Source organism: Chiloscyllium plagiosum, chromosome 45 (assembly GCF_004010195.1).
Source record: "Chiloscyllium plagiosum isolate BGI_BamShark_2017 chromosome 45, ASM401019v2, whole genome shotgun sequence".
In the NCBI taxonomy this organism is placed as follows: domain Eukaryota; kingdom Metazoa; phylum Chordata; class Chondrichthyes; order Orectolobiformes; family Hemiscylliidae; genus Chiloscyllium; species Chiloscyllium plagiosum.
Genome location: NC_057754.1, coordinates 8982019 through 8997351, shown reverse-complemented (window position 1 = coordinate 8997351; position 15333 = coordinate 8982019). Strand labels below are relative to the sequence as shown.

The following is a 15333-nucleotide window of genomic DNA, read 5'->3' as shown; positions in this document are numbered from 1 at the left end:
TCCCATGAGGTTCAGGGGATTTATTGGACAGTCCCATTAGTTTCCCAAGAGACGTTTATGGAGTGGTAGTTAGTGTGTATTTCTTGTTTGGTCAAAGAAATATTTAGGATTGTTATCCTCTCCTGTGTTTATTCAACTCCTCTGTCATTTCCTTGTTCCCCATTATTTCCCCAGCCTCGGTTCTCTATATTCACTTTGGCCTCTCTCTTCTTTGTTATATGTTTAAAGAAGGTCTTACTGAACATCATAATATTTCTGGCAAGTTTACCCTCAGTTTATTTTCTCCCTTCTTTTCTGGTCATAATTGGTTGGTTTTGAATTATAGAATACCTACAGTGTGGAAGCAGGCCATTCAGCCCATCCAATCCACTCCAAAGAACATCCCGCCACCCTATTCTGGGACCCCGCATTTCCCATGGCTAACTATGAGGCAATTTAGCATGGGCAATCCATCCCCTGCACATCTTTGGATTGTGGGAGGAAAACGGAGCACCCAGAGGAAACTTACACAGACATTGGGAGCATGTGCCAACGTCACACAAACAATCAACCAAGGCTGGAATTGAACCCAGGTCCCTGGCACTGTGAGGCAACAGTGCTGAACCACCATGTTGCCCAATTTGAGCTTTGCGGCTCAAGGTCTGGTTTGAGAAATGGGTTCAAATTCATGGGACTTTGGTACCAGTCCTAGGGAAGGAGGGATCAGTCTCAATGGGATGGGCTCCACCTAATTCATGCTGAGACCAGAGTCCTGGTGAATCACTTAACCAGGGCTGGAGATAGGGCTTTAAAATAAATAGTTGAGGCGTGGCTTTCAGTTGCTCCAAAAATTATGGAAAAAGTTCAATGGAGGAGAGCTTGGGAGAGATTATTAAAATTTCCAGAACAAGTGATAGGACAGAGAGTTTGGTAACAGTCAGGAAGCTAATTTCATGCACAGCAGACAAGGGACAACAATGAGAAGGGGTTGGTTAATGTAAGATTGAGGGCATTCTAATTAAATAGTGCAGTATACAATATCTTGAGCAGTTTTGGACGTGAAATCAAAGGAAGGATGTACCTGGCCTTGGAGGGGGTCCAGAGGACATTTACATGAATGATCCCGGGAATGAAGGGCTTGTCATATGAGGAGGGGTTGAGGACCCTCGATCTGTATTCGGAGTTTAGAAGGATGAAGGGGGAATGTCATTACCTGCAGAATACTGAGAGGCCTAAATAGGGTGGACATGAGGATGTTTCCATCAGTAGGAAAGAGGCTGAAGGGTGACCTTATAGAGGTTTAAAAAATCATAAGGGACTTGGATAGGGTGAATAGCCAAGGTATTTTTTCCCAGGATAGGGGAGTCCAAAGCTAAAGGCCATAGATTTAATGTGAGAAGGGAAAGATTTTTAAAAAGAACCTGTGAGGTAACCTTGTCATGCAGAGAGTGGTGCTTGAATGGGATGAGCGGTCAGAGGAAGTGGTGGAGGTTGGTATAATTACAGCATTTAAAAGGCATTTTAATGGATATATGAATAGGAAGAGTTTAGAGGGATATGGGCCAAATGCTGGTGAATAGGACTAGGTCAGCATGGACATGTTGGACAGAAGGGTCTGTTTCTGTGTTGTGTGACTAGGACTCAAACACATTGCCTCAGAGTGAAGGGACCAGAACTGAGATGAGGAGCAATTTCTTCAGCCAGAGGGTAGTGACTCTGCAGAACTCGTTGCTGCAGAAGGCTGTGGAAGCCAAATTACTGAGTGTCTTTAAGATAGGGATAGATAGGTTCTGATTAGTAAGGGGATCAAAGGTTACAGGGGGTAGGCAGGAGAAATGGTTTGAGAAACATATCAGCCATGATAGAATGGTGAAGCAGTCATAATGGACGAAATAGCTGAATTAGAACATTGAACGTTACAGCGCAGTACAGGACCTTTGGCCCTCAATGTTGCGCTGACCTGCGAAATTAGTCCGATGCCCATCTAACCTACACCGTTCCATTATTATCCATATGTATGTCCAATGCCCATTTAAATGCCCTTAACGTCAGCGAGTCTACTACTGTTGCAAGCAGGCCATTCCACATCCCTACTACTCTCTGAGAAAATAAACTATCCCTGATATCTGTCCTAAATCTATCACCCCTCAATTTGAAGCTATATACCCTCGTACAAGCCTCCATCCAAGGAAAAAGGCTCTCATTTTCCACGCTATCTAATCCTCTGATTATCTATACGTCTCGATTAAGTCACCTCTCAACCTTCTCTCCAATGAAAACAGCCTCAATTCCCTCAGGCTTCCCTCGTAAAACCTTCCTTCCATCCCAGGCAACATCCGAGTACATTTCTGAACCCTTTCCAAGCTTCCACGTCCTTCCTATAATGCGGTGACCAGAACTGCATGCAATACTCAAGGTACGGCCATATCAGCGTCTTGTACAGCTGAAGCATGACTTCTTGGCTCCGAAACTCAATCCCCCATCAATAAATGCCAACACACCATATGCCTTCTTAACAACCCTATCAACCTGGGTGGCATCTTTCAGGGATTTATGCACCTGGATACCGAAAGCTCTCTGTTCATCTACACTGCCAAGAATTTTACCATTAGCCCAGTACTCTGCATTCCTGTTACTCCTTCTGAAGTGAACTACCTCACACATTTCCGCATTAAACTCCATTTGCCACTTCTCAACCCAGCTCTGCATCTTATTTACGTCCCGCTGTAACCCACAACATCCTTCGGCACTATCCACAACTCTGTCTACCTTAGTGTTATCGGCAAATTTGCTAACCCATCGTTCTACACCCTCATCCAGATCATTTATAAAAATGACAAACAGCAGTGGCCCCAAAACAGATAGTTGTGGCACACCACTAGTAACTGAGTGCCAGGATGAACATTTCCCATCAACCACCACCCTTTGTCTTCTTTCAGCTAAACAATTTCTGATCCAAACTGCTAAATCACCTTCAATCTGAAACTCCTTATTTTGTGCAATTGCCTGACTGAAGTCCATATACACCACATCAACTAACTTACCTTCATCCACCTGTTTTATCACCTTCTCGAAGAACTGAATAAGGTTAGTGAGGCGTGACCTACGGTTCACAAACCGTGTTGACACTTCCTAATCAATTTATTCCTTTCCAGATGATTATAAATCCTATCTCTTATGACATTTTCCAACACCTTACCCACAACCAAAGTAAGACTCACTGGCCAATAATCACCAGGGTTGTCCCGACTCCCCTTTTTAAACAAGGGAACAACATTTGTGGGAACAACAGTCTTCTGGCACTACTCCTGTCGACAATGATGACATAAAGGTTGAAGGCTCTGCAATCTCCTCCCTGGCTTCCCAGACAATCTGAGGATAAATCCCACAGGGCCTGGAGTTTTATCTATTTTCATATCTTCCAAAATTGCTGAAACCTCCTCTTTGTCAACCTCAATCCCATCTAATCTTGTAGCCTGTATCTCTGCACTCTCACTAACATTGCCCTCTTCCAATGTGAATACTGACAAAAAGTATTCATTAAGAACTTCCCCTATGTCCTCAGATTCCACACACAACTTTCCACTACTATCTTTGATCCAAATCTTTACTCATTTTGCTCTAATTCTGCTTCTATATCTTATGGCCTTTTTAAATGTTTCTTTATCATTATCACATTGTATTATTATTTTTTTAAATTTGATGCTAAGCTTAACTTTCTTGGTTAATCATAGTTGGCTTATCCCTTTCCTAGAATTATCTTTTCTCATTGAAATACACATTTTTGAGCCATTAACTACTTTCTTAAAAATCTGCTATTTTTCCTCAACCTTCTTCACTACTAAACTCCCTCCTAATCCACTCTAACTTGGTCTACAAATCCTCATTCCTTTGTAATTAGCCATATTTAAGTTCAGCACAGTTGTTTCTGACCCAAATTCCTTGCAGTCAAACTGAATGCTAAATTATGCTTTGATCACTGTTTCCCAGTGGATCTTTTAATAATTTATTAAACCTGCCTCATTACTAGATCCAAAATAGTCTGATCCCTGGTTAGAAGCCATGTGCATTCTGCTTGAGTATATCATGTATTTCTAAATGCAGCTTTGATTGGTTGGCTGTGCTACGTTGCCCTATAGTGTCCAGGAATGTGCAGGTGAGGTGGGTTAGCCATATGGGATAGGATGTGGGGTTTGGTCTGGGTGGGAGGGTCAGTGCAAATTCGATGAGCTGAGTGGCATGTTTCTGCACTGTAAGGATTCAATGATTCATAAGGATTCTACACTTTCCAATCCAAGATCATTTCTTGCTATCATACTTATTCTAAACGGTACTAAAAGCTCTCCACATTTTCCTTTCTGCTGTCCTTTTCAAAAGTCTCATTCCTCTGAATATTTAGTTTCCAGCTTTGATCTTTTTAGAATCATAGAATCCCTGCAGTGTGGATACAAGCCATTCGGCCCATCGACTCCACACCAACTTTCCGGGGAGCATCCCAACTAGACCAGATCCCCTTTCCTGTAATCCTGCACCCCCCATGGCTAATCCACTTAGAATGCACATCTTTGGACTATGGGAGGAAACCAGAGCACCTGGAGGGGAGCCACACAGATACAGGGAGAATGTGCAAACTCCACACATGGTTGCCTCTGGCTGGAATCAAACCCAGGTCCCTGGTGCTGTGAGGCAGCAGTGCTAAGCACTGAATCACCATGCCAACCCTTTGTAACCATGTCTATTGTTGTCCTATTAGTTTATCCATTTCATTCCAAATAATACATGCATTCACATAAAGGATATTCAACTCTAAATTTGTCTTTTCAACATTTTTCCACCTTTAACCCAATTTCCTGCTATATTTCTACTTGTAACCTCCATGCTTTTCTGTCCCATTCTGGGTATAATCCAATAGATTCCCTGTAATACTGCTGTATCCTCCCACCCTGTAAGCCTCTTCCAACTATTCACAACATCCACCCCCCTCAATACCCACCACCCAGTTAGTTAAAGCCCACTCCATCCTAGTTATTCAATTATCCAATACTATAATCCAAGCATGGTAGAAGTGAAATACCGAAACTCCCCCTCTACCCTAATACTGGTGGCACTATGCCACGAACTGAAACTCATTCCCCCCACAGTTACCAGGCAGGACAATAAATCATCTGGCAACACCAGAAATACCTATGTTGTTATGCTCCCTGTGCAGAATGATAATCTCAAAAATAACAAATTTACATTAACCCCAGTGAAATGAACTGAATGACAAGGGTTAATTTTCTCAAATATTTGACTGTAATGGTTAAACTGAAACATTCATTGTTATGATCCCAACTGATGTTATTACTGGGCAAGTCAGATTACAGAGAGAAATCCAGCTTAGGATCAGAGATCTACAGCCCAGAAAAAAAGGGTCCTTTGACCCATCACATCGAAAACATCCACCGAACTATTCTAATCCCATTTCCCAGCACTTGGCCCACAGCCTTGACATCTTAAATACGTCTTAAATGTTATGAGGGTTTCTGCTTCTTCTGCCTTTATAGGTAGAGAGTTCCAGATTCCTCTGGGTAAAGAAACAAAATTAAAAATCTGTCCTGGTCCACCCACTTGACACTACCGTCAAGAAAACACAGCAATGCCTCTACTTTATAGATGCACTATAGAAAGCATCCTATCTGGATGCATTATAGCGTATGGCATTTGCTCGTACCAAGACTGAAAGACACTACAGAGAGTCATGAACACAGTGCAGTCAATCACAGGAACCAGCCTTCCATCTATTGATGCCACCAATACTTCCTGCTGCTTTGGGAACGATGCCAACAAAACCAAAGATCCCTCCCACCCCAGTTATATTCTCTTCCACTCTCTTGTGTTGCGCAAAAGATATAAAAGTTTGTACATATGTATGAACAGATTTAAGAACAGCTACTTCCCCACTGTTGACAATTTTGAATGGACCTCTTTCATGTTAATGTTGATCTCTCTCTGCACCTTCTTGGCAGCTGTAACATTGTAACCTGCACTCTATTCTGTTCCTCTGATGCATGGAGTCATAGAGTCCCACAGCACGGAGACAGGCCCTTCGGCCCAAACTGGTTAATGCCAACGAAAATGTCCTTCCACACTAACCCCATTTCCCTGCACTTGGCCCATATCCTTCTAATCATTTCCTATCCATGTATTTGTCCAAATGCCTTTTAAATGTTGTTAATGTACCCACCTCAACCACTTCTGCTGGCAGCTCATTCCATATGTGTACAACCCTCTGTGTAAAAAAGTTGCCCCTCAGGTTCCCTTTTATTCTTTCCCCTCTCACCTTAAACTGATGCCCTCTCGTTCTCGATTCCCCAACCCTGGGAAAAGACTGAGTGCACTCACCTATCCATGCCTCTCACTGTCTTATACACTTCCATAAGATTCCCCCTCAGTCTTCTAACCTCTGAAGTAAAAAGTTCGAGCTTGTCCAACCTCTCCCTATAACTCAGACCATTGAATCCTGGGAATATCCTTATAAATTTCTTCTGCACTCTTTCCAGTTACTGAACATAATACTCCAAGTGCGGTCTCACTGATATCCTGTACAACTGCAACATAACTTCCCAACTTCTATAATCAAAGCCCTGACTGATGAAGGCCAGTGTGCCAAAAGCCTTCTTCACTGCCCTGTCTACTTGTGACTCCACTTTCAGAGAACTGTGCACCTGAACTGCAAGGTCCCTCTGTTCCACTACACACCGAATGGCCCTACCATTCACCATGAAACTTCGACCTTGATTTGACTTTCCAAAATGCAAGATCTCATACTTACCTATATTAAACACCATTTGCCATTTCTTGGCCCACTTCCCCACAGTCCTGCTGCAATTTCTGATAAACCCCCTCACTGTCCATGATACCGTCTATTTTTGTGTCATCTGCAAACTTACTAATCATGCTTTGTACATTCTAATCCAAATCATTGATATAGATAACAAACAGTAATGCACCCAGCACCAACCCCTGAGGCACTTCACTAGTCACAGGCTTCCAGTCCAAGCATCCTTACACTATTTCTGTCTGTTTCCTACCATCAGGCCAATTGTGTATCCAATTTGCCAGCTCCTCCTGGATTCCAGAGCAGCTTACCATATGGAACCTTATCAAAGGCCTTACTGAAATACATATAGAATTTTTCTACTGCCCTGCCGTCGTCAACCTTCCTGGTCACTTCATCAACGAACTCTAACAAACTTGTGAGATATGATCTCCCACGCACAAAGCCATGCTGACTGCTCCTAATCAAACCCTGTCTTTCCAAATGCATATATATCTTATCTCTCAGAACCTTCTCAAGTAAATTATCTATCACAGATGTTAGGCTGACTGGTCTATAGTTCCCAGGTTTCTCTTTGGATTCCTTCTTGAAAGGGCACAACATTCGCTACCCTCCAGTCTTCCAGGACCTTACCCATGGCCAGCGATGATGCAGAAATATCAGCCAGGGTCCCTGCAATTCCTTCTCTAGCCTCTTGCAGTGTTCTTGGATATATCTGGTCAGGACTAGGAGATTTATCTATCTTCATATATTCTAACACATCCAACACCTCCTCTATTGTGATATGGACTGTCCCCAAGATATCACCGTTAACCTCCACAAACTCCCAGGTCTTCATGTCTTTCTCCATATCTTTCTCCATCTCTTTCTGCACTTGTATAGTATGATCTGTCTGTAAAGCACGTAAGACAACACTTTTCCCTGTTCCTCAGCACGTGACAATGACAAATTGAATCACAATACTCTAAATTTCCTCTAAGTCTGTGCCCTGGTCACTAATTCCTCCATCAAAGGGAAACGTTTCTTCCTTTCTGCCTTACTTACACCCATTATAACCTTATACATCTCAATCATGTCTCCTCTGCTCCAAGGAAAATGAATTATTAAGGTTAAATCACATGGGATTCAGGGTGAGCTTGCCAATAGGGTACAAAATTGGCTTTATGGCAGCAGACAGAGTGGTGGCGGAGGGTTGTTTTTCAGACTAGAGGCCTGTGACCAGCAGTGTTCCACAGGGATTGGTACTGGGTACACATTTCTTTGTCATTTATTTAAATGATTTAGATGAGAATACAGGAGGCATGGGTAGTAAGTTTGCAGATGACACCAAAATTGACGGTATAGTGGCTATTGAAGAAGGTTATTTAAGATTACAAAGAAATTTTGATCAGTTGGGTCAATGAGCTGAGGAGTGTCAATGGAGTTTAATTTAGATTAATGTAAGGTATTAGATTTTGGTAAAACAAACACAGACAGGACTTATACAATGAATGGGTTTTAGTTAGTGTTGTAGAACAGAGAAACCTATGGGTTCAGGTACATAATTCTTTGAAATTTGTGTCATATGTAGACAGGGTGGTTAAGAAGATGTTTAGCTCGTTTGCCTTCATCGCTCAGATCTTTGAGTATAGGAGTTGGGACGTCATGCTGACGTTGTATAGGACGTTGATGAGACCTCTTCTGGAGTAATGTGTGCAGTTCTGGTCACTATTATAGGAAGGATGGGCTCAGCAGTGAGCCTCCGGTGAAGGATTGGTCTTCTGCCCCACTTGCTATTTATCTGTCTCGGTTTATTGTGGTGGGTGATATCATTTCTGGTTCTGTTTCTGAGAGGTTGGTAAATGGGGTCCAAATCGATATGTTTGTTAATCGAGTTCTAGTTTGAATGCCAGGCCTCTAGGAGTTCGCATGCGTGTCTTTGTTTAGCCTGTCCCAGGATGGATGTATTGTCCCAGTCTAACTGGTGTCCCGCTTCGTCTGTGTGTATGGATACCAGTGATAGTTGGTCATGTCTTTTGGTGGCTAATTGGTGCACATGTATCCTGATGCCTAGCCTTCTGCCCGTTTGTCCAATGCCATGATTGTTGCAGTCCTTGTAGGGTATTTTGTATATGACGTTCATTCTGCTGGTTGTTGGTATGGGGTCCTTTAAATTCATCAGGAGTTGTTTCAGTGTAGTGGTAGATTTGTGGGCAACCATGATGCCTAGGGGCTGGAGTAGTCTGGTCCTACCCTGGTCATCTCCGAGATTTCTTTGATGTATGACAGGGTGGCTAGGGTCTCTGGGCATGTTATGTCTTCTCATTTAGGTCTGTTGTGTAGGAATCAACGGACTGTGCTTACTAATATGTTGTATTCAGCTTCTCGTAGTTCTTGGGTGCTGCAATGTGTTGTGGCTCATTTAGATTAGAATTTTTTAGATTAGAAGATTAGAATACTTACAGTGTGGAAACAGGCCCTTCGGCCCAACAAGTCCACACCGACCCGCTGAAGCGCACCCACCAAGACCCATTCCCCTACATTTACGCCTGCACCTAATACTACGGGCAATTTAGCATGGCCAATTCACCTAATCTGCACATTTTTGGACTGTGGGAGGAAACCGGAGCACCCGGAGGAAACCCACGCAGACACGGGGAGAATGTGCAAACTCCACACAGTCAGTCGCCGGAGTCGGGAATTGAACCCGGGTCTCTGGCGCTTGAGAGGCAGCAGTGCTAACCACTGTGCCGCCCACATTTAAATAATGTCCTGATGCAGCTCCGTTTGTGGCCAATTAGCCACCAAAAGACATGACCAACTATCACTGGTATCCGTACACACAGACAAAAATGGACACCAGTTCGACTGGGACAATACATCCACCCTGGGACAGGCTAAACAACGGCACGCACGGGAATTCCTAGAGGCCTGGCATTCAAACAGGAACTCCATTAACAAACATGTAAATTTGGACCCCATTTACCAACCTCTCAGAAACAGAACCAGAAATGCTATCACCCACCACAACAAACTGAGACAGATAAATAGCAAGTGGGGAAGAACACCAGCGCTTCACCGGAGGCTAACTGATGAAACCTAACATGGTGTCAAAACACCTGAGAACAAATCTACCAGCTCAGCGAGCAAATTTACAACCTGATTTATTATGCATTCCCTTGCCTTGTTTGTCCTGCTCAACTGTATCAATTTTTCATTCATGGGATGAGGGCGTCGCTGCTAAGACTAACATTTAATGCCCATTCCTGATGTAAAAGTCAATCACATTGCTGCGGGTCTGGAATCACAAGTAGGCCAGATGATGTAAGGATGGCAGTTCCCTTCCCTAAAGTGAACCAGAGGAGTTTTTACGATAATTGACAATGGATTCATGATCACCATTAAACGCTTACTTCCAGTCTTTTAAAATTGTATTCAAATTCCACTGGTGGGAATTGAACCTGGGTTCCCAGAACATTCTGGATCTCTGGATTAATAGTCTAGTGATAATAGTACATAAATATGCAATGCTTCAGATTTTGCTTGAACAAAAAAAAGTTTACTACAAAAGAAAAAAATTCTGGAGCTGTGTAACAAAACTTTGAGGCCCCTTTATTTACTATGCTTAGTGTCGAAGAGTGCGGTGCTGGAAAAGCACAGCCAGTCAGGAAGCATCCGAGGAGCAGGAGAATCAATGTTTTGAGTGTAAGCTCTTCATCAGGAATGAGTGATAAATGGGAGGAGGGGCTGGGCTGGGGGGCAAGGTAGCTGGTAATGTGATAGGTAGAAGAAAATAGGGGTGAAGGTGATAGGTCAGAATGGAGGGTGGAGCGGATAGGTGGAAAGGAAGATGGACAGGTAGGACAGGTCAACCGGGCGGTGCCAAGTTGGATGGTTGGATCTGGGATAAGGTCAGGGGAAGGGAAATGAGGAAACTGGTGAAATCTACATTGATCCTGTGTGATTGTCGGGTCCCAAGGAGGAAGATGAGGTGTTCTTCTTCCAGACATCAGGTGGCTAGAGTTTGGCAGTGGAGGAGGCCCAGGCGGAGTGGGAGGGGGAGTTAAAAGTGTTTGGCCACAAGGCGGTGGGATTGTTTAGTGTGTGTCCCAGAGATGTTCTCTGAAACATTCCGCAAGTTGGCATCCTGTATCCCCAATGTAGAGGAGAGCACATCGAGAGCAACGGACACAGTAGATGACATGTGGAAGTGCAGGTAAATCTCTGTCGGATAACCATGCTCAGTCACAAGCATTCTAAAATAAACGAAAAATTATCAGTGCACAAACTATTCACTCCACAGCCAGGCTTCAAAAATTATTTTCAAAGTAATTGCCATGGCGACAGAAATACTTACAGATTAGCTATGAACTTCTGACACTGAAAAATAAACTCACTGGTGACTAACTCAAAAGCAGGATCCAAACTTGCACAGAAATCCCATAGCTTACATCACATTATCAATTAAGTGTGGAGGTAGGTTAGCTCAATATCTGATTTGGGAGGCAGAGAAACACCAACAGCATGGGTTCAATATTCTGATGATGCGGAGGAGCCAGTGTTGGACTGCGGTGGACAAAGTTAAAAATCACACAACACCAGGTTTTCATCCTACAGGTTTATTTGGAAGTACAAGCTTTTGGAGCACTGTTTCATCAAGCAGCTAGTGGGGCAAGATCACAGGACACAGAATTTCTGATGAGACAGCAACTGGTAGAACTACTGCACTTTTGCCTTTATCAATGAAGCATGTATTTGGAATAGATCAGTCAGTATGGGTTTCAGTGTCAGTCCTTGGTCACATAATCAGCAGCACTTCACCAAACCCCCACCCTGAGAATGGACCTCACTCCACCTCCAGATCCTGCATCCCTCTCTCTCTCCGTCCTGGGGGAGGAGGAAATGACACAAATGGTAGAGCGCTCACTTAGCACACGAGATAGTGTGATCGATGCCCACATTCTTACTTAAGAGTGGCACTGTGGCTGAGTGGTTAGCACTGCTGCCTCAAACACTAAGTACGCAGTTTCGATTCCTCTGGGTGCTCCATTTCCTCGCACAGTCCAGAAATATGCAGCTTCGCCGCATGTGAAATGAAACTTGGCGGGGTGGGGTGCACTTCACAAGTTCGGTACAAACGTGATGAGCCGAATAGCCTCTATTTGCGCTGCAGAGAATCTATGCTGGACACAGAAGGGAGGAGTTTTCGTGCAGCAAACTGAAGGGTCACTCCCTGAACTTCTCGCCGAACTGCAGCGAGTCAGCGCAGCCCAGACCACGCGCGTTGCATTAGGCGGAGCCACAGCCCAGTTGCCTGGAAACCCTGGAGCCTCATTCCGATTAGCTGCTTCAGACAGTGTCCTATTGTGACGTCACAATAGAAACCATGCCTGGAGCATCAGATTGACACTTCCTCCTCTGAGCAGCTTCCGGAAGGAAGGCAATGTTTATTCCCTGACCTCAGTATGTGGTTGAGTTCTTCACTTGAAGGAAGAGGAAGTGAATCCAGGGAAGCTGCAGAATCTGAAAAGGTTGGTCCAGGTCTCTCTCTTGTCATTCCTTTTTACTCTCTCAGCTTGACGCATTTATTTAGCTGGTGAAAATGATGGGGCCTTCTTCCTGCAATTCACGAATAAAGGAACGGTTCCCCACATTTAAGGGGACATAGTGTAGACTCATAGAGATGTACAGCACAGTGGTATTATAGGACAAATTATTTACGGTTCCTACATAAAGTAGATTTGCTTTTATTTCAGGTCCTTGTGATATGGCCCTGCATTTACTTCATAGAACCCCGAGAGTGCAGGCAGAGGCCATTTGGCTCATCGAGTGTGCGGCAACCCTCAGAAAAGCATCCTACCCAGACCCACACCCCGCATTTACCATGGCAAATTCACACATCTGTGAACATAAAAGTGTGATTTAGCATGGCCAGTTCACCGAACCAGTTATAGTGTTATTTCCAGGTTACAGTACTGTTTCCACTTGTAATTAAGACACAGGAGAAACCTAAATGGTGACATAAGTTCATGCTAAGCTCATGTAGAGCAATCCAATCAGTCCTATTCGCTCTCTAAATCCCCATAGTCTTGCAAGTTTATTTAAGTACCTGAGTAATTTTGTTTTGAAATCATTGATCATCTCTGCTTCCACCAGCTTTGTAGGCAGAGAGTTTCAGGAAATAAAGTTCTTCTTTATAATCCTCATGTACCTCTAAATTGAGTAATACAGTATTGTGGGAGAAAGTGAGGACTGCACATGTTGGAGATCAGAGTCGAAAAGTGTGGTGCTGGAAAAGCACAGCAGGTTAGGCAGCATCCGAGAAGCAAGAGAATCGATGTTTTGGGCATAAGCCCTTCATCAGTATTGTGTGTGGCACACAGTTTTAGTCTAGTACTATGAGCTTCATATCTCCATGTATTGCATGGAGATGGTAATCATGGATCTGTCAATCAACTTGGGTTGCAATATTCAATAAACTTGAGACTAGGTGCAGGGAGGAGGAATTCAGGGAAAGTATGTGGTATGGAGACTTATAGCTAGGAGAATGAGAGAGGAAAGAATATTTAAAAGGATAAAGAACTGTATGCTGTAAATTTCTGTCCTGTACTGACAGCAATGACTTTTATTAATTAATTTTACAGAACATTAAAAGGGAAGGATTTGCAAACAAATCTCACACCAAACATCACCTGGAGATCTGATAGAGTCGCATTATTCATTGGGACTTGATTATCATCGGTCTTTAAGTTTGGAAGGAGAATTGTTTTGTATATTCACTCTTCAAAAAATTATCTACATCAGAGTGGCTGTAAAATCAGTGAGGCACACAGAAAAACACCTTCATGCACTCTTAAGTGAAAGTGTTCCAATGAAGCGACTGTGGAAAGAGCTTTAACCAGTTACGCAGGCTTAAAAAACATCACACTGTTACAGCAGTGTGAATCCATACACATTCTGTGTGTCATCAAGGCTTCAACTGACCGTCCAACCTGGAGAGACATAAAGATACCAGCGCCACAGAGAAACCATGGAAATGTGGGGACTGTGGGAAGGGATTCAAAGCTCCATCACAGCTAGAAACACATCGACGTGGTCACACCGGGGAAAGACCATTCAGCTGTTCTGACTGTGGGAAGGGATTCACTCAGTTATCCAACTTGCATTTACACCAGCGAGTTCACATCCGAGAGCAGCAATTCTCAGGCTCTGCGTGTGGGAAAGTATTAACGAAGGCACCTGACCTGCTGACACATGGATGGGTGCACAGCGGGGAGAGACCTTTTACCTGCTCTGAGTGTGGAAAGGGTTTTGGTGCTTCATCCAGTCTCCAGAGACACCAGCGAGTTCACACTGGGGAGAGGCCATTCATCTGCTCCATGTGTGGAAAGGAATTTACTGTTTCATCCAACCTGCGGAGACACCAGCGATTACATGACAGGGAAAAGCTGTTCACCTGCTCTGAGTGTGGGAGGGGATTCAATTATTCATCTAGCTTGCGGAAGCACCAGCGAGTTCATACTGGGGAGAGGCCATTCAACTGCTCTGAGTGTGGGAAGAGATTCACTGATTCGTCAAGCTTGTGCAAACACCAACAAATTCACTCGGAGGAGAGGCCATTGACCTGTTCTGAGTGTGGGAAGGGATTTGCTCACTTATCCCATCTGCTGACTCACCAGCGCGTTCACACTGGGGAGAGGCCATTCATCTGCTCCATATGTGGGAAGGGATTCACTCAGTCATCCCACCTGCTGACACACCAGCGTGTTCACACTGGGGAGAGGCCTTTCATCTGCTCCATGTGTGGGAAGGGATTCACTCAGTTGTCAAGCCTGTTGCGACACCAGATGGCTCACACTGGAGAGAAGCCATTCCCCTGTTCCATGTGTGGCAAGGAATTTACTCGATCGACCAGTCTGCTGAGGCACCAGCGAGTTCACACTGGAGAGAGGCCGTTCACCTGCACCACGTGTGGGAAAGGATTCACTGAGTCATCAAGTTTGTTGATACACCAACGTGTTCACACTGGAGAGAGGCCGTTCACCTGCTCAGAGTGCGGGAGGGGATTCATTGATTCATCCAGCCTGCGGAAACACAGGCATGCTCATACTGGAGAGAGGCCATTCATTTGTTTTGTGTGTGGGAAGGGCTTCAGTGAGTCATCCACATTGCTCCGACACCGTGGCAGCCACACTGAGTAGACATGATTTGGAGATGCTGGTGTTGGACTGGGCTGTACAAATTTAAAAATCACACAACACCAGGTTATAGTCCAACAGGTTTAATTGGAAGCACACTAGCTTTCGGAGCAACCTGAAAGCTAGTGTGCTTCCAATTAAACCTGTTGGACTATAACCTGGTGTTGTGTGATTTTTAACTTTGTACACTGAGTAGAAACCTTTTCAAGGCAGTGACCATGGGTGTTAGTTGTATCAGCTGAGGTGAAGTATACACTAGTGGAGTTCATTGATTGGATGGTTACATGAGTGCATATAAAAGGACACTTAATGACACAATAGAATGCAGTCAGGAGAGAGATACCTGCAAAATTCCAC

At 44.0% G+C, this 15333-nt stretch overlaps 1 protein-coding gene and 1 pseudogene across 1 annotated transcript in view; one reads left to right on the top strand and one right to left on the bottom strand.

Annotated features, from left to right (window-relative positions):
- Nucleotides 1–15333, bottom strand: part of LOC122543903 — an 88318-nt pseudogene that overhangs the window by 35848 nt on the left and 37137 nt on the right.
- The window catches only part of LOC122543902 (zinc finger protein 229-like), a 93937-nt gene continuing 92676 nt past the window's right edge, over nt 14073–15333 (top strand). Inside the window, exon 1 of the mRNA XM_043682790.1 lies at nt 14073–14959. Coding sequence (XP_043538725.1) covers nt 14158–14959 — 802 coding nt within the window. The 5' untranslated portion in view covers nt 14073–14157. The remainder of the gene's footprint in view (nt 14960–15333) is intronic.